Source organism: Pholis gunnellus (assembly GCF_910591455.1).
Source record: "Pholis gunnellus genome assembly, chromosome: 3".
Lineage (NCBI taxonomy): Eukaryota > Metazoa > Chordata > Actinopteri > Perciformes > Pholidae > Pholis > Pholis gunnellus.
The window spans coordinates 13,984,160-14,010,957 of NC_136529.1; the positions used below are offsets into that span (position 1 = coordinate 13,984,160).

A 26,798-nucleotide genomic window follows, 5' to 3' on the forward strand; every position below is an offset into this window, starting at 1 on the left:
AAGAGGAACGATGAAGACAGACGAAGGCTTATCCTCATTTTAGCACACCGGACCCTTCACTGTCATCCATCCATTCAACTGTCGGGCTGACTAATACAGTACAAGGTACCTAATTAGAAACTTACTGAAACCTATCTGTGCGTATAAAAGGAAATGAGGAATCTCTGAGGAGAATTTGCCATTTTATTCTGTGTTATTTATTAGATATGTGTGTTTGCAGTGTTTACTGCAAAGCTGTTTGCTGGATATATGAATATTTATATATATATAAAAGCATAAAATCATATAGATATGTGTGTATATGTATATATATTTATATATATATATATATATATAAATACGATTTTATGCTTTGCTATGACTTAGAGCAGAGACCTCTGTTTTCAGTGGAAGCTGTCATTGCCATACTGTATCAGCACATTTTAATTCATAAACCCATCTCCACTCACACATATTATTGTTCCTATCATTTAGTTATTCTACATCAATGTGGCTTTTTACTCAAATACTATGAGAGTCAAAAATGTGACCGAGTCGAGTAGCTGTTGACATGAAGGAAGGTTAATGGATCCTCCAAGATACTGGCCAATATTCATACCTCATCACAAGCATTTACAGTCTGATAATGTGGCTAGTAGTAGAGACCATTATGTGTTACTACTCTATGCCTAAAGAGCATTTTGCACACAATCCTATGGAATTGTATTTTATCATATTTTAGGGAATGGTTTCGTCCAGTCCAAGAATTAAATGAACATAAGAGATGGTGATATTAGCAGAAGTATACTAAACTGAATGACGGTAAAAGTAGCACACATGGATTAAACGAGCTTTGCTCCCTCCTATCCACATGCAGCAAATTAAAAAGTAGCATATCATCTTCGATCACACCTCCTGCACATCATCCCAGACCTGCAGGAGGTCCACGCAGTTTACGCTTGTCACGTTGCACTTTTGACCCTGGGCCACTGAAACGCTCTTTGTCTCTACTCCCACTCCGCTGGAGCCACATGTTCGACCGTGTCCTTTTTACCAAAAGCAGGGGGCCAAATATCTCATGGACATTCGTAGTCAGCATCGTAGATAGGAGTTATTTACATGTTTTGATGGAGACATCACCAACCTCAAATAGTGGCATTAAGCTATAACCTCACATAAAAAGTGCTGAATCTATAATTTGTCGGCTATCAGGTGTGAATGGTCTGTTTTGGTCTTAAAGGGTAATCGAGTTTGGCGCAAAGTCATGCAGTGACGGTTTATGTGAGGCTATTTATCAATCGTAGTCAGATATTTATCTATTTATTTATTTATGAATTCTTTTATTTCTAATTGTAATAATTTTGTTTTCCATTTGATGACCAGCGTTTTGTAATCCAGTTGGTAATATGGAGACCAAAGTTTCACCTCAAATTATCACTGGGCTCTGGTGTATTACTGTTATAACTGTGCTTAATTATATTTTCAAAAGGAAAGAAAAAAAACAAAGACTGTATTTATATTTGAAGTGCCAAAACTTATTTGCAAACTGTATGATGAATAAAATCAAACGTGCCATTAGGACTTGTAGGAAAGCATGAGGTGATAGCGGTCAGGACACAAACTTTTTAAAAAAAATCCAACTTTTTAAGAATAGATTAACGACACATTCCACCTCATCCACATTGACAGCCATTTGGGGGGCGAGAGATAAGAATGGTAATCTTGTAGTCTGATAATCACAGCCAGGGTGGTTTTATGCTGCTACATGTACATACTAACAGTAGCCCGTGTAAGCTACAGGTACTTGTCAAAATGAAAACGTACGTATTTTAACCTATGCGATGTCAGATCTTTTACCATATGTTTAATTGCTAATAGAAGTAGCATTGTTGTGTTCTTCTGAGATCATTTCTGAACAGTAGAAATATTTAATGTACCATTTCAGAGAATGTTTCATTTGGCCAATACTTCATTTCATTGATTGTTTTCTTGACAAACTGGCTGTCTGATAGGAGAGGTAACGGAAGCACAGGCCCACTGATGCTTTCATCTTTTTGTTGAGCGCTCACATCAAGGTGATATTTTCAGCTGACGTAGGTTAGTCAAATGTTCGAGAGTTACAGATGGCAGTGGCATTTAGCTGTTGATCAATATGGGACGCAAATACAAACTCTCAAATTCTGATGAGGAGTTTTTTTTGGCTTCTGTGACATGCGGTGAAAATCAAAGATGCTTTCTTTAAATCAATTATGGATATTTATTTTACACGTCAAACATTTTACTTAGATGTTTAATTACGAATGAAAACTGTGAAAAGCAGTCAGATTAAAGCAGATGGTTCCCAAACTCACACAGTCTATTATTATGTTATGTTCAGATGTAATACATTTTAATTTTCTGACACATTTGGGGGGGGCATCTCATTTTTTCCACCAACAGTCCAAAATACAAAGGGATTACATGTCCAACGACATACAACTGAAAAAGTCCACATAATTAAGAAACTGCAGCAAGCAAATGTTTGGCATTTTCGGTTTAAAAGAATCGAAATTATCAATTTATCAAAATTGTTGACAGAGAAAATCAAAATCAAAAGCAAGAAAATCGGTAAGAAATGTCAGTTCCACTGGTTAGATGGTAACAATAATGTGACAGTTTTAGTTTCTTATTAACATTCCCAACACAGAAGCTTTAAAAAAAACAAAAAACAGAAGTTGATGGTTTGTATTTTTGCTTGATCATCATACTTTAATATGACATTTAAAAAAGAAGTATATTCTATAAAAGACAGGCCAACTTTTAGAGGACATTTTTGACTGTATTTGCAAAGATATTGTCATGATACATTGAAAGGATGTTTACATTTTTGCAATAATAGGTGAATTATTTTCTTTGTCAATCTAATTCAGACCAACGTGTGAAGTGTGAAATTTAAATAGTAGTCTATAGAGCTGTGGGCTTAGTGTATTTAATCGCCTGTTCTTCTGTGAATCAGCATTCTTATTTTTATTTCAGGTACAATGTTTACTTTTCAATCTTCATAGTACAATTCCAGCTAGTAAAAAAAAAACTTTAAAAAAAGATGCCTGTTTTCTTGATTGTCTGACGCTGTGTTTGCTTAAACTCACATTAACAGTGCCATACAGTAGGTGGCCATTGCCAGTACTTAAATTCAATTTCATTGTATTAATCTTTACAAACCATGTTTCATACAGGAATCAGAAAGTGTTTCATCTAATTTCTCAGAATATTGTTACATGTGGTTTTATGGTCATTTGAAAAAAATATCCATGTTGAAATATGTTAACTATCTTTGTTATAACGCAGTAACCTCACCACCACCCAAACCAGTTAACAGTGATTACGACTTAATTAACACATACTCTGTTTACTGATTAATAATCAAAATAAATAGATGTGTTTAGTCGTTGCTTTTCAAAAATACGCTCATGTGATCTCATTGCACCTTGAGTTCAAACGAAGTGCCGCTCCAACCCCATAAATCATTGGCTTGTTAATGGCTTGGGGTTGATGCTATCTCAAACGTCTAGTTTTCATCACCTTCAGTGTTTATGTTCAAGGCGTTATTCACACAGGTGTCTGTGAAATTTAGATCGCACCTCTCACAGGTGTGGTTTGTTCTGCAGGGCAAGGTGCCAAAGTTCGAGGTAACATCCCTTATCTTTAAGTTCCCCAAACTGAATTTATTGAATGGGTTGTTTAACAAAAGGGCTTGCTCTGTGTTTACTGTGCAAACATGAACGCCATTTAGTCCATTTGAAAAAAAACTCACTGTGCCTTTCATTTTCAAGCTGGAGTATTATTTTCCTTTGCTGTTTAAGAGGGCGACCTGTTGTGAAAAAAAAAGAATAAATAAAAGTACCACCTGTAGAAAGTTGGAAGTGTGACAAAGTTGGAAGGGGCTTTAGTCAAAGTGGTTTCATACTTCAAGTTGTAGTTGAAAAAAGGGCCCACTCTTGATTGTTTTACACCATACTGTTTTTCTTTTTCAATTGTCTGATTAAAGGAAGGTTTTAAAATTTTGGGACACACATTTCTTGCTGAGTAAAAGTAGAAGATCGATGCCACTCTCATGTTTGTGCGCTTAATATAAGGCTACAGCTCACAGATGGTTCGTTTAGCTTAGCATAAACACTGGAATCAGGGGCAAACGACTAGCCTGACTCCAAATCTGCCCACCAGCCCCTCTAAGGCTGTTAGGTCTCCTTTGTTTATTCTATTTAATCTATAACAAATTGTAAAAACTATAAGTTGTGATTTCAGGGTAAGGGAACAACAGTTAGCAGACAGCAGAAACTCACAAATGAAATCATTTGGCACGAAATACATTCTCATTTAATCGATACTAGATGAGAGTGGTATCAACCGTCTCATCGAACTCTTTGGCAAGAACGTGAATATCTGAAAACTTTTCCTTTAGCGTTGTCATTGAATTTGAATGAGTCGTTGTTTTTTGAGATTACATGAGTCATGATTTTAATAATCCGTTTAATGGTTTAAGAGAAGCAATGAAAATAGCCAAACTCAGTGTGACTGAAAAGGTGTTAAAAAAAAAGTATGTCATGTAGCATATAATGTTAAATATGAGTTAAGATTGCGATTGTGTTTGTCATTATAACGTCATGTGGCTACGGTGCACTCCATGATTCCTCATCAGCTGCCATTTCTTCTCATAGTGCTGAAGAATGTGAAAATAAAAGTCCCCTGAGACATTTCCTTTTTCTATACTTTTCCAATTTGTAACCACTGAAAATGTGTAACGTACGTCAGATTAAACGAATATAATAAGAGCAGAAAGAAAAAAGGCCAACAACACGGTGTGCACCTTAATGCTACACGTCTTCATCAGTGGTTTGTCATCAGCATCTCTTAAGTGATTCTGTATCATCTTTAACATGACAGAACATCACAAATTACATATTGTAAAACCTCAACTTCCTGTCCATGCTATGAGATAGATCTCTGTCAAAATACTGAAAGTATCAGAAAACTGTAATATCTCTGTAATATTATTATTATGTTTGTTTTTTTAATCTTGTTGTTTTTGTCTGGTACAAGGGTGTGATCACCACCAGAGGGTGATGTACGTGTACGGGTCTGAGCTGTACATTTTTGTGTATTTGCATACAGGTTGCATTGGCTGAACTTTGTGACTATTATATCAATTTACAAATCGACTGAGTGCCAAATATGCTTGAGCATGACAAAATCCGGTACCTATGAGGAGCAGCAGGTACTTTGTGACTCATCGAATGAGACTCCAATGACTCGCTGCTGTTGTAGACTCTACTTGTGATACGAATGCACAGCTGAAGGTTTTACCATGCTAAATATTTTTGTTGAAAGAGGGGTAAATTTGTTTTTCTTTTTGTCTCAGTTTCGTCATATATTTGTTGTATGTTTCTATCCATGGCTTATAAATGAGTATGCATTGATGGTCTTATCATCTTGTTATTAGAAGTGAATACAAAAAGCTGATTTGCTTCTATTGTTGGACTGTCAAAAAGAAATATTTGGGTCATTTTCATTCTTGAATAATTCCAGACAACAGATGTACTGTATGTTATCTGACCTCTTCATCCCACCCTGTCCCAAAACAAAGTGAGTCTGACATTTGGTGAATTTTACCCTAAATTATAGTGTGGATTTGTCCAAAATGTAAAAGTAAATGTAATTCTAATATTAAAATGAAGCTATGAAAATATCTTATTGCGCACTAAACAGTCTATTTTTTTCTTTCTTTACTTCAAACCTTTAATGTCTCAAAGAATCAATAAATGTATTTGAGTAAAACAAAGCGTTTTCCCTCCAGGATCACGTACCTCTTCAGTTCATTACATGTAAAAATTTTAACATTACAACATTTACAATATATTTTTTAAGGAATTCCTAGAATATTTTTATAAAATATAACTGAACAATCAGAACCGTACAAAACTTTAAAAAAAAGAATCTTTTTTTAAGAGAGAAAGAAACAAGTATGGTCGACACAACTTGTGTGAACACCGAACCTTTTTGGGCTGATCAAACCTGGTCACTTTTGGAGGTGAAATGTTTTGTTTGCTCTCGTCTGTTTATTGTTTTCTGGAGGAACATTGAAGACAGACGTGTAATACAATACTCAAACCATTGTGTGGATAATCCTTCATCCTCCAGCCCGACAGCTGCGTAATAGATGGCTGTAACCTGAGGGCAGAAATTATGTGAACTGTGTGAACACCATTCAGTTAAAGTAGATTTCCTTTTTGTTAAGAATATGTACAGCTATCCAACTCAGCAACCCGCCCAGGATAGAATACTTATTATCGAAGTTTTCCTTTTTCCCATTTTTGCTCAAACCAGAAATTAAATCATGATTTTATTCCACAATTGTTTTTGCAGTTGAAGATTAACTTATTTTCAGCATGTAATTAGTGTCTGCCAATGTGTAAATAATTTTAATAATTTGATGTACAGAGAGCATGGTCCTTGTTGGCTCTAGCAATTCACAGCGAACTGTAAATATATGCCTTAAATAGTAGCTGTCTTGTCTTGTGTTTGTATGTCCGTCTTGTTTTATGGTTATTGAATTATTGTATCAAAAGAGGAGCCTCACAAATAAAGCAGAGCTTTTATTGTTTCTACTCTACTTGGTGTCACTAATGTTAAGTCTCAGCTAAAGCGCTCAATAATTCATGTTGTTATAACGGAACACCGGTAGATAGACAATGGCGTCATGAACCTCCATGAGAACACTACAGGTTGTCATTTGAGTGTTGGATTTCTTTCGACGACTGAATGTAGGCTACATGAAATATGATCAGCTAGAATTTCCAGTTTCCCCAGGAGAGTTTTGAACACAAACAGATCAGCCTCTCCACTGTGTAACAAACAGTGGCAGGTTCTTATGTTTGCACATGTGTGACAGGAAATTGGGGCAGGGCTTCACAAATAAAGGAAAAGAGATTTAAGATACAAAACATACGTTAGCTTCTGAACTGTAGATAAGCCAGCTGAAATGTAAATTGCTGTAATTAGTCAAATGCAACTTAACTGATTGCCGTTATCCACAAATTATGTCAATTGGGATCCTTGTTATTTGTGGTTACAATCCCAGTTGTTATGCTGCTGATACAGTTTTATGTGAAGACAACACAATGTTTTTATTTATGCTGAAAGTGGCTACAACTGAAATGTGGATATGAACAGAGCTGAAAGAGAAGGAATATTGGACTTACATTAAACAGGTGGATAGAAACACAACTCCAAACATCAGCGTGTCATCATTTTCATAAGTATTGGACAAATTACAAATGTGAAGGAATGCACAAAATTGGTTATACCTGATAAAGCTAGGCCTAGGCTTAGGTTATACCTTTTCACAGTGTCACTCAAAAGTACATTCCTTTTGTGATCCCCTTTTTAAGATAAGATAAGATAAGATAATCCTTTATTAGTCCCGCAGCGGGGACATTTACAGGATTGCAGCAGCAGAGTGAATAGTGCAAACAAGACACATTGTAAAAACAAGATCAAAACAAGTATTATAAATAAGTGAATAAGTAATAAACAGTAAGAATATTAACCAAGTAAAAGTAAAAAAAAGTATCCTTCAAGAACTTCTTACTCATGTATCCATACTTAACAGACAATTAATCAAACTTAATATCATAAACCCTATTTCTCTAATTATCCCAACTCCCTCGATCCATCCTTCAATACAATACGTTCTTTTCGCCTCACTTGAAAGAACCAAACACTTCCTGCACTCATTCCCAAGTATAAACTCCTGGCAGTTGTTTTTATCTTTCAGTATATTTCCATGTAAATCTGGCAGATTGCAACATTGTTCATGCAAATTTGCGCCATCGTGCTTCTCAGCCAGGTCTTCTCTTCACCCTCCTCTGTTCACTGAAGCTGCCCAAACACGTCCCCATCCACGGCAAAATGTATTATAGGATCGGTTAAGCAGGCTGCGTGTGTCTGCTCGTCCATGGCAAGTTTATCAGAGCAGAATCAGCAGCGTTTTCACCCAAAATGTGGCGGCTGGCCAAGGGATAGGCCTAGCATATCAAGCACGATTTGAGTGGTTAAAAAAAAAAAAGAAATTCCATTTTGAAAGTGTGTGTTTGAAGGGCGATTTTAAAAAGAGGGGGGGACATGGTCGCATTTCCCCGCTGGAAATTACGCCTCAGCTTTGAAGAGACCTCAAATTGATGTGGTCTAAACATTGTGGATTTAATCATGCAGACCACAACAAGTAGTGAAAATGCTCCCTGTTCAGTGGAAGTGGTTGATGTTTTGCTGCCATATGACAACCCTTATTTAGCAGAGAAACAATATTTGTGCTGCTCCTGTCACTGAAGGGAGAGCTTTAATTAGGCATAACATGAGCTGGGTTTTTCAGTCCAACCCTCTCACTCAATATAGAAGCTGTTTGTTTAATCTATCCACACATATTCATCATCAGATTGAGTGAGTTACATTATAGTTTTACACTATAAACAATGTACTTTAAATATAGTTTGAATGCATCGCTATGTTGTCTCACTACAACCAACCAACGACAGTGTATAAATATTTCAATAGCACATTACAGACTCAATATCAGATGTTATTTATAACGTTGAGATAAGATAAACTTTATTGATGTAGTACAGTAAAGTTGACGAGTATAACAATTTAAGAAGGAAGTCAGTGAAATATATTACAATAGAAAAAAAGTACAGCTAAGTCAGAGATCAAGAAGATAACAATACAAAGTAGCATCAATTTGATGAATGGAAAAAAATGACAGATATAAAGCCGTGCTTGCATTAAATAGGTCGTTGGTATTTGACCGATTTATGACCCTAAACAAATTCCCAAATTGGCAGATAACTGCAGCCTGTATGAGTACTGAAACGGCTCAGCTGATTTGGTTTAGTTGTAAGCAACTGTGCTAATCTCAATGACTCACGCTGCTCTGTCTCAGTGGAAAAATACAGCAAGGAAGTGGTATACCTTGGACCTTTGTCAAAGCAAAACACTTTTTCAAGTGAAACGGCATGGTGTGCAGACCAGTTCAACAGATAATCAGGGCATAGAGGAGCCAAAAGAAACCCTATCTACTTTTTTTCTCTCACTCTGGCTCTGCTCATGACATGTTGTTTGTGTAGAGATCCTGCGGTGCACCCAGCTGAGAGGAATACTGATCAGTTTGCTGAAGCTGTAAGCAACTCTTGGGGGAGGGTGCTTTGTGATGGAGGGGTAAGTACCTTCTTGTTTTACACTTGGCTGCTAAATGCATCGCTTTAATTCTAAAATGTGCTTCAATAAGTGCAGCTTTCTGATAAACACTTTCCGGTGAAAACTTTCCATTCCTGATAATCCCACAAGCTCAAGTTCAAAAAATAAAAAAACAAAGCTCATGAGCAGTGCCAAACAATCAGCTGAGTAGTTTTGTCTCTGTACATAACCCCGAGCTACAACAGTTTCGCAGTACTTTTCCATAAATGAGGAAGAGGCTGAAAGAGATTTCAGTTCAGATTTCATCACTGCATTTGCTTATCTGCTGCTTTTCCTGCACATGTCAAGACAATTCCTTAAAGGAAACAGCCTTGAGATGCCCAGCCAGGATAAAAGTCTGGTGAAGAAGACACAACTGTTGGATCGAGGCCAATGGGGGAACAAGTTGGAATTTCTGTTGGCTGTAGCAGGAACCCTGGTTGGGCTAGGAAACCTCTGGAGGTTCCCCTATTTGTGCTACAAAAATGGGGGAGGTAAGCAGGATTCCCATGCAACAGAAAGACATACAATGCTTTTATTATTCTGCAGCTGCACTTAATCAAAATTTAATGAGTCAACAATGACGAAAAAGAACTGTGGTGCACAAATAGAGTTAAGCGATAAGGAAGTTGCTCAGGCGTTGATCAAGGCTGCTGTTTGTTATTAAAGGAGCCGTTTGCCTGGTTTAATCAAATGCAGCTCAGGGGACAAAGGAGACCTTTGTTTTTTTGACAAAGTTGTAAATCAAACATTTACATAAAAACATTACAAGTTATATTCATCAGAAAGTCATGCTATGTCTTGCTTTAGTCTGCAGGCATTTCATCAGTGTTTGATCTTTTTTAAGGATACAGATAGAGGTGTTTGATGTTTTACCAGTTCTTTAGAATTTACGGGATACATTCTATAAGAACCACCCATGTGGGTTTTTACGGTATCCAGATGTTTGAAAAAAAAAAATAAAAAAGACATGAACAACAATCTTCTTGTATAATCTCTCTACAAACATAAATTCCCATGTGACATTAGTCTTTATCAGATTTACAGAGGGAGCAGTGTTTTGATATGCTTGTCATGTTTCTCTCAGGTGCATTCCTGATTCCTTACGTCTTGTTTCTGCTCTCTTGTGGCATTCCGATGTTCCTCCTGGAGACGGCTATGGGACAGTTCACATCTCAAGGATGTATCACCTGCTGGAGGCACTTCTGCCCCTTGTTTGAAGGTCAGTGTATTCAAAATATGTGACTAGTTTGGATAATCATCATCATTGACACATTTCACAATTACATATATGTGTATTATATTAAAAAAAAACATTTCAAAAAGGACATTTGTACTTCCCTTTTAGCTTATCTATGCAAATGCTGGATGCGCAGGTACATGGCATCTCATCCCATTTACATATCTATATATATATATAACTTTATAGAAACATAAAGACAGACTAATCTACTTCAGCTGATTAAAAACAAACATTAGCAGGCACAAGATTGTGACAAACATTCTAAAGACTCCAGATTTTCAAACTGTAAGGTCAGTGGGTTTCTTCAGGAGAGACATCGTTGAAGGCGCTGACATCGTGGATGGCGACGGATATTTGGGTATATTGTTCTTGATGACAAACTATGCTTTGAATCCCATGTTGATGCTAGATGAGGACACTTTACAGTAGTTTTATTGAATCTGTTTTAACCTTTTGTATCATTGGTTTGGAAATCCAAATTTGACCAAAAAGAATAGACTTGAAGGGCTTGTTGGCCAGTAAGATTTCAGGAAGGCGTCAGGCTATGGATGTTGGATATTGGATATTTATAACAGGCAGCAAGTACTTAAAAGGGCTAATGCTATATTGGGCTGCTAGGACCATCCTCTCATGAAGGAGTTTAAGCTTTTGCCTCCAGGACATCATTCAGGAGATCGTTAGGAGAACTATAAGATTCCACTCTCTTTCATCCCAAACGCTATCAATATGCTCAATAGCATATTCATGCTTTCATTCATTGATGCGTTGTTCTGATTGACATATTGTAAAATTTGTATGTATTGATTGATTATACTCTTGTGTTCTAAGGGACGTATTTGGCACATCCAACTGGTCCATAGTACAGAGCCAACTGAATCAGCTGTGATAATCAACACGTGTGTTTAAAGACCCGTTTCACAAACTGAATGATGCTCTGTGTGCACACACGGGTGTGTCTGTTACTGCTCCCCACTTGGCAAAATGTCCGACCTAATGTGACCGAGAGATTAGCACGGACTCTGAGACACACCCAAAAATCTCAAATATAAAGATATAAGGTGTTCAAATCTTGATTCCCACGAACTTCGGTGTTTGCTTGTTAACTAATTTTCACACACTCGTACATAACTGCAACATGTAGAGTTCAAGTGTTACAGCTGATGTATCCTACACTACTGCCCTCTAAGTACTCCCTGGGGTACAAATACTCCTGGCTGGGAATCACTGCTCTGGTGAGTTTACAGCAGCAGGATGTGGGATTGACTCAAAATAAACTACAGTGCACATGTTCATCAAAATAAAGGAACATGTTGCCCAGAGCAACAGTGTGTCGGATTGATGTGTTTTAGCTTTTGGACAACACTGGAGGCCAATGGCACAAGAGGATTAAGATCCTGCAACGCTCGTTAGTAGAATCAATTCATTGTTGGTTTTGGTCTTTTCATGGAATTTGTCGACAACAAGAAAAATATAGACTGAAAACAAACCGATCTGGATAACTGGACACAGATTGGCAGCTTTTGCCTCCGTGACGCAGCTCTCACTTGGTTTCTCTTTCTGGAAGTCTCCTTGCCATTCATGTGTAACAGTTGTGTACTCTCTCTCTCTTTGCATTGTGTTTTATATTCAGCCACACGTTGTGTCTCTTGGTCTCCAATCAGCCGTTTATTCGTCAGACATGTTATGAAATACCTGGTAACAAACAGAGGTATATTATGTGTCTCACAGCCGACCTCGTGATCACAAACTCCGGGAACTGCCAAGTAAAGAAACAAATGCTTAAGCTAGCTGTTAGCATGTTACTAACAGTAACATGTAACTAAATAAAATGCTAAATAAACGTATCAGTATAAAAGCATTTGCTCTAAAAATTATAAATTAAAACAGTTCTACGAACAAAAAGGGACTTATACAGATATCACAACGGAGCTTGTCACAGATCAATCTACCACGGAGACATCTCGCTTCAGACTGGATAAGCAAAGTAGGGCGCACCACTAAAGTCTGCCGGCGGCCAGCAGAGGGCGCTAATGTGACACAACACACTTGTCTCCGTGGAAACTAATGATAAGTCATAAATTATATTTACAGAAATAGAGGAAATAATATGAAATGATATGGATTAGTAATAACTTAAATAATACAGTAACTGGCAAATAATGGCCAGTGATGGCAAGTGGAATCATTAACTCTGTTACACATGATACAAATGAATCACTTAAGTCTGGGTGTGGCAGGTGTGCCAGTTGGCAGAGTGGAAAGAAACTCTGCACCTACAACAACACAACTTTCTTTTGGTATGGTGATGCCATACGCCAGGGATCATTTCCTCATCAGGATCATCAGCATGGGATGCTGGTGCATGGAAAACAAACCTCCCATAATCAAGACTTTGCATAGTAGGGCGGGTTTTCATGGAATGGGGATGTGCATGCGGACATTCAAACTGCCATAAATAACGGGCCATGACTTGTTGAATTGTGAGTGTTAAGCTACTGTTTCCGTTCCATAAAAACAACCCATGTGGGTTTTTACGGTATCCAAACGTACCTACAGTTGCCTACTCCTGCTATAGACCTATTTGCTTTATTATTTTGCCTGTCATTATTAATAATCTACATTGTCCACACCTTGTCTGTGCTTTCAGGTATTGGCTACGCTACCCAGCTTGTGATTGCATATGCTGCCGTGTCATACATTGTCATCCAGGCATGGGCCTTCTTTTACCTCTTCTCATCCTTCAGCGCTAAGATCCCATGGGCCAGCTGCAAAAACACCTGGAACACAGGTAGACATGCAGACAGGAGCAGAAATTAACTATGTGCATGACAGATGTCTGTGTCTACGTGTTCTTCATCATTTAAAATAAATCTCATATCTTTATAACAGCAGCAATAGAGAAACTGGCCCACAAGCTTGGAAAATGGCTAGAGAAATACCAGAATCTCTAGAAAATTGCTTGAATTCTTGATTGCTTGATTGATTGATGAAGCTATTGGTTTCATAGAAGCCCTGTAGCTAACAAAAGGTGCAGTTAGTTAACTAAAACTGCCACAGTGGAGGATCCTGCACAGCTAAAATTACTATTAAATGGTTGAGGATAATTTTGTATTTGGTGAATAGAACTGTATCTGTCTTTATGTTTTCAAATATTCCTCTAGCCTTTGATCGATGAAAACATCTCCTCCTGTTTCTTTCTCTCAGAGTTTTGTGTTGAATTTGATAAAACAAATGCGTCATCCAATTGGACAGCAAACGCAACAACGCCTGCAACAGAATTCTGGGAGTAAGTTTAATTCACACCTGTCTATCTTTATAGCCTATGTCACATGTTTTTAGAAGCTGAATCACTAAAGTGCACCCTGTTGTTTTGCGCGTTTGTCTTTGTCTTTCCTCCTTCTGTAAACAGAGTCTATAGCGGCCTGTTGAACCAATTTGTCAAATTACTACCGAGTGCCAAATTAGTCAAGTGACTAAGGACCCACCTAACTAATGACACTGACGACTCACGTGACAAAATGTCAACTTTAGTCTCCTGGATGCATCCACTCCCACCTGCCCTGTGTGAACTATGTATCTCTCTTCATACTACGTCAGTTGCTCTGACTAGTATAATAATGACGTGGGTGGGTTTACAATGGAGTCAGTTGAAAGCGTGGTGCGTCGGGATCAGACGTTGAGGGGAACTGACCAAGCGTCGGTATATATAGTGAGACCGGGTCGACAAAGATTGAAATAAGTGCAAATAAAAAGAGAATTTAAAAAGAAAATATGAAGTATATGCAACTAAAATAAGGGTAGAAAGTATGCAAACAGAATTCTACAAAGAATCTTTGCCAATACGTACAAATATTATTTGGCAGCAAATACATAAAAACAGGGTGTGAATTCCATTTATTTTGCTATGTCATGGTCAACCTTTCGCAGTAGATAACATGTAGAACATTCAGTACTCTATGAACGTAGTTAAGGCAATACAAACATGTTCATACACCACATGAACAACTGTGTCCCTGCAGGAGGTTTTCCTATCCCCGAAGCATTTATGATTTATGAGGTTGACTTAAGTTAGGTGATACTGTTTGAGAAACAGACTCTGTTTGATACTCTAAACTTGCTGGCAAGCTACACGTGGACAAACAAGTACTAATCCATCTTTCCTCCATGTCACATGCTGAGCTGAAAATGAAAGAATGTAAAAGTGAATTAACACGGGGGCCAGATAAAAAAATTATAAAAAATAAAACAAATAATTTATTGATTTGATTGTACTGAGCTGATGGGTGTGCAGAGCCTCTCTAATGTTAAGTAGCATAATTAGTGGTTAGTTTTTAAGCTGCATTACTGTTTTAGTGTTGCCAAACATATCTTGATTACTCATTTCCTCCTGAAACTGGAAATTTACTTCTGCAAGGCAAAAGATATTTGCTTATTTTCAACACGAACGTGGTGCAATGTAGCAATAACGCCATGTGATCAGTCACATTGATTCTTCACTATCATAATAACCTTATTTATTTTATGAATGAATTATAGTCGTGAACAATGTTCCAAGGATTGTTGTCTCCACACTGACTCTTTTTTGACAATATTATGTGTTTCTTTTCAGGAGACGAGTGTTGGGTATATCTAAAGGGATTGATGAGATCGGTAGCCTGAGGTGGGAGTTGGCCTTGTGTCTCTTACTGGCGTGGATCCTTTGCTACTTCTGTGTTTGGAAAGGAGTGAGATCCACTGGAAAGGTATTAAGTAAAGGAAACACCTCAATAAATGAAACAATAGTAATGCAGATGCCTCCATAGAGGGCTGACTGTACAGTGCAAAGTCTATTTATGCTTCACACTGAGAACTGTTTCACATTTCTTAGACCATTTTTGCACATTTCTGCACAAAACTATCACTCTTAAAAACTGCTCAGATCTTTTTTTAAAGATATATTTTACATGTTTTTATAGTATGTTTATTGTAATTTTTCTTCTATATTTGTTTCTTGGTTTTGTACTTACTTTCATTTTAAATATTTTTTTATGTTACGCACCAGCACACAAAAAGCTAATTCCTGAAAACCTATGATAAACACTAATCTGGATTCTGCATCTGATTACATAAATGTAGTTAGTTTATACATCACTAAACATTTAGGCTTTCTGGTGGTATTCTGGCTGTTAAAGCATGACAGTGAGAGATTTTAGGTGCGTCTTATTGTGTGCCAGCTGCACGTTCAGGAAATAATATTTCACAAATGTCCCCTAAATATTTCCTTTGTTTTTCTTTGATGGGATGTTCTGCTTATTCTGTTGCTGCTTCTTGTCAGATTCCAATAATCAATTGTGATTTAAAACAACATTTGAAAACTGCCTTTGTCTCATTTTGACAGGTGGTTTACTTTACAGCAACTTTCCCTTATGTGATGCTGGTGGTTTTGTTGGTTCGTGGACTCACCTTACCAGGAGCTATTGATGGCATAAAATTCTATCTGTATCCTGACCCGAAAAGGTTGGTGGACCCTCAAGTAAGTATAATAAACTTAAGACAAGCTGCCTGCTCAGTCGCCTCCCATTGAAAGCCCAAATATTGTAAAATACTTAAATTGCACGATATATGCACTCTTACAGTAGTGGTGAACGTTTACTAATATGTATGTTTTGACATCTGCTTAGGTTTGGATGGATGCAGGAGCACAAGTTCTTTTCTCGTTTGGGATTTGTCAGGGCAGTTTGACAGCTCTGGGCAGTTACAATCAATTTAATAATGATTGCTTCAAGTAAGTGCTCTCTGCTTTTCTTCTGCTTTTTTTTAAATCTAAATGCATCATTAAAACATAATCAACCTGAGATTGTCGCAAGTTTTTCTTGCTTTTTCTAACATAGTATTATGACTCAAGCTTTAACTATTACTGTCATTAATGATATGCTGCTTTGCTCTAAAAAAAAAAATAATCATGAAATGTGATGAATACATTTTCCAAGCCAACATATTTGAACTACTTGATTTGTCCATTTAACAGTCGAAACCAAAGAAAAAAAACTAATTTTACTTTTGTATACAACAAAGAGAAGCTACCTAAAGTTGTGATACAATGTTTTTTTGAAAACTTGAAAAACTTGAAAAAAAGTCAGGTGCTTGATAAAGGATAGGAGGAATTCACTATGTGTGGAAATGTTAAACGATTATAGCAACTTATTTTGCTGGCATACATTTTGTTTGTATGTATAAGGTGATCTCTCGGTGTAAACTGATGCACTCTATGTCTTGCTTTCAGCATGTTTTGCTCTCTACCACAGTGTCTTTTTTTAATGCGGCACCAAAGTTAGAAATGTTGAGAGGGAAAGAGGTACAGTAAAGTCAGCCAGGCATGATAATCAAGCTGCATGCTCTTCATCAAGGCAGAGTTAATGAAAGGCAGATAATAACGCCTGGTTTCATATAAAGACGATCATCCACCGCATCACCGTTAAAAACTCATCATCCCTGTATATATAGATAAATGTCAATATATCATTATAATAATTGTCGTCTTGAGCAGCCGCTGTGTTCACTTCCACCATTATCTCCATCATGCTCGAGGCTATTGTTTTCTTCTCATTGTAACATTTTTACACAATTCCACACATTTTTAAAACAGAGAACAATATTACCAAAGAGTCATTCCTTAGCCAAACACTTCTTTGTTTTGTTGTTTCCCCAGGGACACGTTTATTCTGTGTTTGGTGAATGGAGGGTCAAGCTTTGTGGCAGGATTTGCCATCTTTTCAGTTTTGGGCTTTATGTCTTACGAACAAGGACTGCCAATATCTGAAGTGGCTGCTTCCGGTAAGACCACCGCTACACCCCTTCTGTTACAGTACATACATTTAATGATCTGTTTGGTCAAAGAGCTCCCACTAGAAATAATGATATACACAGGGTTGAGAGTTTAGCTGTTGCTTGAATATGGAGCCTGTAACTGGCTGAAAAATGTGTGTTAGTGTGGTTTTAATAGAAGTTCTCAAACTTGTATAACTTAAGGCCCACTACTGATTGTTAACAGATTTACTAGGTCCTCCTTTAAAAATAAATGAGGGAAAAAAAACACAACATGACAAAACAGGTAGGAAAAATAAACTAGGCTGTACATATGTGTTATGCCACTATCAGCTTTAATAACCAAAATGTGAGACAGGAGAGTGGTATTGAATTTTGTTTGTAGATGCCTCCAGTCACTCACTGTGTCGCTGCATCCAAGGGAACGTTTGCTAGCTAACAGTGGCAAAACTCGTTTGTCTCTTCATGATGATGTGAGTGATTGGTGTGGTGATATTCAAACGCAACTGATCATAGAAATGAAAATGTGAATTTCTGAGCACATTTAGATTTAAAAATAATGAGCTTTGTAAACGACTAAATAATTAAAATGTAGGGTAGCTATTAAAGGCCAAAAGAGATTGTTTGTGGTGGTTGGAGTACAATAGCAACTGTACTTTGTCCTTGTTACATTATTACACAAGAAGATGAATATTGTCCCTTCAAAGTAATATTATATTGTCAAATCAAAAAGTTGAATCTGCATGTTCTCAATTACAGGACCTGGCTTGGCATTTATTGCCTATCCACGTGCAGTAGCCATGATGCCTTTTCCTCAGTTATGGTCTATATGTTTCTTCGTTATGGTCATCTTGTTGGGTGCAGATACACAGGTGAGATAAAAAAAAACACACTTGCATTAAGCAGCTTTAAAAGTAGTCTTACTATTTAACCTGTGTTGATTGCAGACAACAGCTTTTTGTCTCCAAGTGTTTCAGTTTACTCATCGCTCTGTCTCTCTCTGGCAGTTTGTGAGTCTGGAGTGCCTGATGACCACCGTGACAGACATGTTCCCCACCGTGTTTCGAAGAGCTTATCGTCGAGAATTGCTGCTGCTCTGTCTCTGCTCGGTTTGCTTCTTCCTCGGCCTCCTTCTCGTCACAGAGGTGAGAACTCATGTTTGTGGTGTGTACACAATGAATAAAAGCAAGACTGTGCACCGTCCAAAAACAGGCCAATACAGTCTCTCCTGGACCTGCAGCGTGCTGAATCGCTTTAGTCATCTGATTTAATTGAGCAAAGCAAAAATGTTAAGCGTCTGAACATTAAGCAAAATTGTTGTGTTGTTTTTGTGTTTGATATGCAGTAAAAATCTACCTTCTATCTTCCTGCAGGGAGGCTTATATTTCCTTCAGCTTTTTGACCATTACGTTTGCAGTGGCAACAATCTTCTCCTCCTTTCAGTGTGTCAGTCGATAGCAATCGGATGGATATACGGTGAGTCTTTAAGGTGATCCCGCATTAATCGTATAATGTTCTTGTTACAGCTTTTGTTTTTATGCCTATTGAAATGATCTTCGACCAAATTATTAGAAGTTGTAAAAGGTTCTGATCAAAAAGCTTTTCATACCGTGGTAGTTGTTCCTTGAGGCAAATTATTTAAAAGCCTTCATTCAGTGGTTGGTCCTGCTTTTGGACTAGAGTGAAGTCAAACTAAAAATTAAAAGTGATTCTGTTGATTAAGTTACTCTTTTTTTGTTTACATTATGTATGTTTGTAAACAGCAGCAGAAAAACAGGCCCAATACATCAGTATCTGTGTTTTTGCCGGCATTAAAGTAATAAGAAATGGCAATCAAAAAAGGATTAGTTTGAGGTCATTTAGAAACGGTGTCTCTATTGCAGATTTTGTCAAAAAACAAATTTGAGGGATTCTTATTTAAAAGATTATGGTCTCGTGTTGGTCCAAAATATCGATAGCAGACTCAAAAATCTTAATTTATATGCTGAAAATATGATGGGTTGGGGCTTAAAAGTACATTAAACCCATTGAATCAGGTTTAAGTTCAGGCTGCAGCAGAGTGATCAATATCTCTAAACTGAACAAAATGATGGCAAAAGGTTAAATAACACTTAAATTACAGTGAAAACAACATTTCACTGTTGAAGCTCCCAGAGCTTTAAACCTACAAGTTGTTTGTTCATTACTGACTGAGGTGAGTGTTCACGCTCCAGTCCTTGCATAACTTACACTCTGTTGCCGCTATTGTGGCTTTACAACGAGGATTGCACTTCTACTTAATGCCTCACTCCTGTGGTGCTTTGTCAGTAGATTTACAGACATTTTGTCCACAACTAAATTCCCTTGGTGTCCTTCAGCTTTCGCTCCTGTTCAAGCTCGTTTAAGCTTGATAGACATCTGATCCTCTTGAGGTGGGGGCGTTTGATCTCTTTGACTGTGGAAGATTACAAAAGTTCCAGGAGAACTCTATAAAACAAGCCCTTCACACGGCCCCCTTGTCAACTGGGATTTAAATGCTAAAGATTTTATATAAAAATAAAACAAATAATAATAATATATAAAATACATTTTGTAACACCAGCACCCACACTAGTTTCTCTTAAATACCACCATTATCCATTTAAATACATGTGTGATTTGGAGCCACTGTCAGTTGTGAATATATTACATCATGCATTTGTTTGTGTTGTAACTTGTGTTTTGGGTGACTCTGCAGAATGTTTTTTCATATCTAAAGATTTTAGATATTTTCCTTTTCATTACCAGGTGCAGATCGTCTCTTTGACGACATTGAAGAAATGGTAGGTTATCGTCCATGGTCCATAATGAAGTACTGCTGGCTTTACATTACCCCCACTGTTTGTCTGGTGAGTGAAATACTTTCTTTAAATCTCCTCAATAGTAAAAAAGACATGTAGTTTGATGTATTTGTGGATTATATAGATGGCAAAGTGATTGAGAAAGAACAAAGTGAAATCTAAGTCGTTTTGGCGAACTTCAATGATGTTTTGAGTTTACATTGAGATTCAAATCTCATCACTGCCTCTTACTCGTGATTTAAAGGTTGATTTTTAAATTGTGGATTGAAGAGAGTTTCCTGAGAACTTTATTTGGACAAACAGGCTCCAGCTGCGATGTCTGTTTGGAGGGATAGGGACACTCTTTTCTTTATTATTAAGAGTGATGAAACAAGTGTATTTTACTTTTTTTTGCCTACTGTGAGTTAACAAAGAGAGGAAAGAGGGAAGATAATCATTTTGCCACCTATGTTTTTATGTTTATAATTCAGAAAATGTAATACATGGCACATGTTGACATTTAACAGAACAAATACAGTCTCAAGTTCAACTGCCTAACATGGTTACCTAACACTAAACTATAGTACAAGAGCAAACAAAACTGGTCCTTACAATAAGATGAAGGAGAGAGAGAGAAACACGGGAGGGACGAAAAAAAGATGATTATTATTATTTCAAACGTTCAAAGTTTGGGCAATTCAAACAAGACATTACAACAATGTTCTTTTCAACAAAACCAAAAAAGATAACATACATGGCCTAAAGTATGTGAACCTGAACAAAGTGTACGACTGTGGCTAAGTGGAGAGCAGGGCCGTCCTTTAATCAGAGGATCGGTGGTTCGATCCCAGGCTCTGGCTCTGCTAGTCGCATGTCAATGTGTCCTTGAGCAAGAAACTTAACCCCCTCCAAAAAGGGCTCCCGTAGCTGATGTTGTCCCTACGGTGTAGAAATGTGATAGGATCTGAATTGTAAGTCGCTTTGGGTAAAAGCGTCTACTAAATTACTGTAATGTAATGTATATGGAATAAAAAAAACACAATGAAATGCTGACAATATGATAATAACATCCTCCACTCTTCTGGGAGATTTTGGAGCCTGGCTCTGATGTGGTGCAATAAGACTTGACTCGTGTCTCAATTTTGCCCAGAGCTGTTTGATAGTGTAGAGGTCAGGGTCCGGTTTCACAAAGATGTTTTTAGTTTTTGGCCAGTTTTGCTCTTAGTCTAATGCAAGAACGTTTCACTAAAAAAAAAGATAGAGTTAGGCCAATTTTAAGCCTGTAACGTTAGACAGCCCAAGGCTGACTCTGAACTAAGAGCCATGTTTCCATGCAACAGTGACACCTGCCGGCCCGTGGTGACAAAAGAGATGAAAACGTGGCTCATAATTTGTGGTTAGTTAATGGTGTGGAGCAAACAATGACGAGTGACTTCTGACACAGTACAAAGCCTGCACTGCACTGGAAGTTTCTTGTGTTGTGAAACTGAATCACCAAATCTTCTCAGTAAAATGTTGAAATAAAAAAAGGCTGCTGGGGTGAAGGGAGCTCAGTGGTTTGAATGGGTTTATTTTACTCAGAATTTCTGGCAAATTAATCCTACTTAAGATAGTTAAGAACCAGACAGCGTTGAATGAATGAATGAATTTAGACATCCGTCTGAAGTCTGACTAGATCTAAGATAGTCAAAGTCTTTCTGTGGGAAACAGGCTTCAGGGCTCCGCAGACCAGTCAAGATTAATTACATAGCCCCAAAGCCTGACCTTTTTTTAGCACTATGTCAGTGCTAAAAAAGATTTTGGTGTCAGTTTTGGTTACTGTTTGTAGTTTGTACAGTGTTATATCAATCACGTTTGAGCAGGATTTGGTTGAATGCAACAGTCCGTGTGGAGAGCAAAAGAGGTCAAAAGCACTCGTTGAACTGCAATCTGGGAACCCAAAGGCTATCGGTTTTATATTAGCTTGTAAATTGACATTGTAAAACAACCGAGTAGTACACGTCGTCCCTCAATTTCAGTCTTGTATCTAATGTTGCTAATCAGAATGTAAACAACAAGCAGCGCACAAGTCTTGGCCCGGATATCAGCTGGCTCCACCAAATCACCCAAAATATAGCCCCGAGGTTAATCCTTGCAAAATAGTGCAGATAGCTGAAGGGGAGAATACCGCGTGAGATACACTGCCAATGGCAGGCTTATACCCACAGTCGACTTCTGTTGAATAGAAAACTATTCCTCCGGGACTTTGTTTTTCTTAAAGGGTATTTATGTTGAAACAGGTACGAGCCTTCTCCAAACTTTTGCCACAATGTTAGAGAAACACACTATTGTCTAAATTATCATTACATGCAAATTATGATTTTACAGCATAGCTCAAACTGTGAAAAACCCGCCCAGACCAAAAGTACACTAAAGTATCTGGACAGAAATAGTTTTGCTCACATAGTATAAATGAAAAGACGCCACCATAGATCTGTAAATGATCCTTACATGTGTTGATAATAAACATAACATTCTTCAAGGAGAAATACATCAGGAGGTAAAAGTTGAGATCTGACCTGATTTCACTGAAACTGGATGAAAATAATAGTTGTTTTTTTTTTTTCTTGACAGGCTACCTTCATCTTTTCATTGGTGAGATACAAGCCTCTCAAGTTCAACAAAACCTACGTCTATCCGACCTGGGCTTATGCTTTGGGCTGGTGCCTTGGACTGTTCTGTGTTCTCCTGGTTCCTCTGTTTATCGTCTTTAAACTTACGCGGATGAAAGGGACTATAGGGCAGGTATGTACTCAATAAAGAAAGATTAAATAAATAAAATATTATTATTACAAAAACATGCAATATAAATATTTATGTGATCGAGGGCTAAAGCAATTAGTCGATCAACAGATAATTGCCAAAAAGAATGCTCGTCTAATGTGAATATTTGCTTGTTTTCTTGGTGCAGAAAATACAAGGCTGGTTACTTAATTACAAAATACTCCAACATTGAGAAGTAATTACTGCAAGAATTACAGTACAAGTGCTGTTGTACAACACACAGAGTCCAATTACTGACATACAGGAGCTTTAAAAGTGTTCAAAAGGAACAGCAGTGGGTCAACAAGGCCCTTCAGCCAAACATGCACGTCAAGGAGATGCAGCTGCACATACCTACAAAAATACTCAACCTGACACTAATGAAGCGTAGAAGTGTGACAGATTAGAGGTGAGAGGCAGGACTTTCTTGTGTAGCCTCAGTTTGTATATTGTATAGTTTCTGAGTGCTACATACAGGCTCATATTTCTGTCTCACCATTTTATTTGTCAGGTAAGTCTGTTGACAATAACAATTAGTCATTATCGGTTGAACAGTTATATTTTCTTCTGATTGCTTGTTTTTTTTTAAACTACAATAGTTGCCGATTCATTTTTTGCCATTCTAATCTTTTCAGCTCTACTAAAACCATTTCAAACTAATAGTCGACACACACTTTGACAGCACCAAATCAGACAATCCTATAGTTTTGTACACTTAAGGAATTTAAAAACCTCACCCTCGTCATCATGTCAATGTCAACACTGCATTGGGCACAGCGAGGGTATGGATGCAAAGCAACTTTTGCCGAAAAACTCAATGCAACATCATCCAGCAACGCACTGCGACCATAAAATACCTGCAAATTCCTGGCAGATGAAACCTCAGTATACTGGTGTGGCCAAACAGGCCAGGACAGCTAAACTCTTACCATTAGATTTGACTGGTTGAAGGACAGGTCAATGGACTGAGATGATCATGTAGTTCAAAGCAAACAATAACATTTTGTTAAACTGATTTTTTTCTCCTTTTTTTTTTACATTTGTAGTTTGTTACAAATGTAGCAATACTTTAACAAATAGGAAGCCTTGATACGGTTTGTGTTAATTCCCTCCTTTTCGGTATGTGTCTCTACTGACCACGTTGGGAAACCTACTGCACCGTAACTCAACAATTCTACTAACATGAACTGACTGATTTTGTTTCTACAGAACCTCAGGCAGCTTTGTCGCCCTGAAATCAAGATGCACGGCAAAGGAAAGCAACCTGAGCAATTCCCTCTGAACCCAGACAACACTCTTACTCCTGCTGCCAATGAATACAAAGCAAGTTGTGGAGCTGAGATGGAGATGCAAATGTGAGAAACTGAACATTTCTGACAATGTCTCAAATGTGATATTCTGATTTTAAACTCCAGGTTTCACAAGTGAAGCATTTTAAAGAAATGATGATGAGGAATGAATTCTGAAGAGCAGCAGCTCTGTTGGGCTACTATACCAAGTCTGCAACCTGCGCAATAAGCAGTGAGTCTTGTGTCACTGAAAAATGTCTTTACTGTCTACTAACTTTGTATATATCTATTTTTAGTTAAAGCAAACCTTTAATGTGTCGGATCAAGTTATTATTTTTATGTTGTAGTATGCCAGAGGATCAAGAGATGCCAATTTTGAACATTACTAACATGCACTGTCACCCATCCCACAATATTAGATAGATAGATAGGTAACTTTAAAAAACATTTAAAGTACTTTAAAGAAAGTACTGCAGCTGCTGCAACAGGCTGCCACCTTATATATACAGGACTGTCTCAGAAAATTAGAATATTGTTATAATCCCCATACGTGTGATTTAGTTTACTGAACCAAGCTGAGTGTTTTTCAAGGCTCAGGAAACCCTTGCAGGTGTTTCGAGTTAATTAGACGATTCAAGTGATTAGTTGAATACACTACTAGTATACTTTTTCATGATATTCTAATATTTAGAGATAGGATATTTGAGTTTTCTTAAGCTGTAAGCCATAATCAGCAATATTAAAAGAATAAAAGGCTTGCAATATTTCAGTTGATTTGTAATGAATCCAGAATGCATGACATTTTTGTTTTTTTAATTGCATTACACAAAATAAAGAACTTTATCACAATATTCAAATTTTCTGAGACAGTCCTGTATATACATATACACACATACATTTGAAATGGTTTTCCTTATGCATTATATTATTATATTTTCCTCTATTAGCTATGTCTGTTCTATATTATATATTTGCTGTTACATATATTTACATGCATCTGTTATTAGATTACATTAGAATTGAATTGGGATCATTTCCAGAATCTGCTACCAAGAGACAAACGGCTTCTGACAATTCAGTCTGTATTTTGCTTTATTGTGTAAGCCCACCACACTCATCCCACCTAATGATATTGTTTGTTTACGGGTCTTCAAACTCACAAATGTTTTTGAGTGGATGTACTGTGCAGATGGTACAAATACTCTCCTTAAAATAATACAACAGACTAAAGAATAGCAATACTGTTTTTTTCTACCTATGTTTTGACATGGCACTGAGGTTGTTACTGCTGGATTGGGATTGCTCTGCTTAGTAGGTGGTTACTGTTTTAAATGTATAGAGAAGTAAAGTGAGCCTTTCAAGCATCTCCGGGGTTCCAGAAGTGAAAGACCTAGTATTTATTTTCTGTATAGAAAATGTTAGTTGAGTGCCAACATGCCCCCTGTTGGCACTTGGCAGTCACTCTCATGACACTCTTCCCACAAAATTCTGTTGCCAGCAACACTAATGGCAGTCTGAAGTTTTCTCCTTGTAGCACACAATTAATACATTCAGCAATTTAAATCACTTCACTTTCAGATTTTGGATTAATTCAACAACTATACTGCAGTAGTCTTGTAGCAGTCTTGCAGGAGTTGATCTTTATTGCATCAACAAAGCATTCAGAACTTGTAACAATTCTGATTCAAGCCTCTGTGTGGATGATTTCCCCATAGCAATGGGGTGCTGAGGCTCATGGGAACTGTAGTACTTAGAACAAGTATCTATACTAAACTGACAGAAAAGCAATAGTATACATTAAGTGAAAATGTTTATAACCAATAGCGTTAACCCTTTTGTATAATTAAATTCTCAGACCTCAGTGTTTCTGTGTTGAAGAACATTTAAGTTCTCATCAAAATAACCTTCAAATATGATTTAAAACATGTATATAGGAATTTAGAAATATTTCTGGATCCTGCAGCTCTGCCCACAGGAAATGCCTCCTTTGACAGATGTTTTAAAAGGTCTTCAGTTAATGTTGTGCAAACAATATATTCAGATCTATTTCAGTGGCGTATATGCATCATTTTTTGTTAGTCGATTCAGACTTTTGAACCCCACTGTAACTCTTGTTAATGTTGTAGAGATCCATAACAGTTAATTCCTGGAAAACTGACATTGAATTTTTGGCAACGTCAAATATGTATTGACAGGAGAGTGAAGATGGTTCACAAAAGCTGTCAGGTGCCTTAATGTAGATTTTGTATAAGCAATGTAGAATATATTTTGTCAAATCATATCCATGTTTTGAGAATTCAATAAATTTTATATCGTGCTAATTTTGAATTTCTTTTGCATTGTATTTGTACACAACATATTTATATTCACATTATTTTTTATTGTGTATTATCCTGGACTGGACATTTATTTAATGAGGCACAACCAAATGTAGTTTCCTTTAAGTGTTCCTCCACAAGAGGAACCTGAACAAGCCTGAACTGTCTTCCCAGTCTTGTTATCCACCCCTTTTTCCAAATAGAAGATATTTCTCTATGACAAACTGAAAGGGAATTCAAATTATAATATAATGGACAGTGTTAAAAAACTAAGTACATTTGGATTTTGAGGTAGGCC

At 37.2% G+C, this 26,798-nt stretch overlaps 1 protein-coding gene across 2 annotated transcripts; it reads left to right on the forward strand.

Annotated features, from left to right (window-relative positions):
• Window positions 1-9,054: 9,054 nt before the first annotated feature.
• Window positions 9,055-26,503, forward strand: LOC306715743 (sodium- and chloride-dependent GABA transporter 2-like). 2 transcript variants are annotated; one of them, XM_079186206.1, is made up of 15 exons: window positions 9,055-9,228; window positions 9,556-9,740; window positions 10,334-10,468; window positions 13,137-13,277; window positions 13,694-13,775; window positions 15,099-15,231; window positions 15,867-16,001; window positions 16,150-16,253; window positions 17,178-17,302; window positions 18,053-18,165; window positions 18,301-18,438; window positions 18,667-18,769; window positions 20,060-20,160; window positions 22,705-22,875; window positions 24,103-26,503. In XM_079186206.1, exons 1-15 carry the CDS (start codon window positions 9,221-9,223, stop codon window positions 24,250-24,252), a joined length of 1,824 nt encoding a protein of 607 aa, XP_079042332.1. In that variant the 5' UTR covers window positions 9,055-9,220; the 3' UTR covers window positions 24,253-26,503. The 2 variants fall into 2 exon arrangements, with proteins under 2 accessions (XP_079042332.1, XP_079042333.1); XM_079186207.1 differs by lacking the exon at window positions 9,055-9,228 and having other exon boundaries at window positions 9,675-9,740; window positions 10,399-10,468.
• The last annotated feature ends 295 nt before the right edge of the window (window positions 26,504-26,798 follow it).

Bases quoted from the DNA above. Each gene is read 5' to 3' on its own strand.
- LOC306715743 (XM_079186206.1), top strand. The intron at 16,002-16,149 runs GTAAGTATAATA...ACATCTGCTTAG, and splicing joins AAAGGTTGGTGGACCCTCAA to GTTTGGATGGATGCAGGAGC. The intron at 17,303-18,052 runs GTAAGACCACCG...TCTCAATTACAG, and splicing joins ATCTGAAGTGGCTGCTTCCG to GACCTGGCTTGGCATTTATT.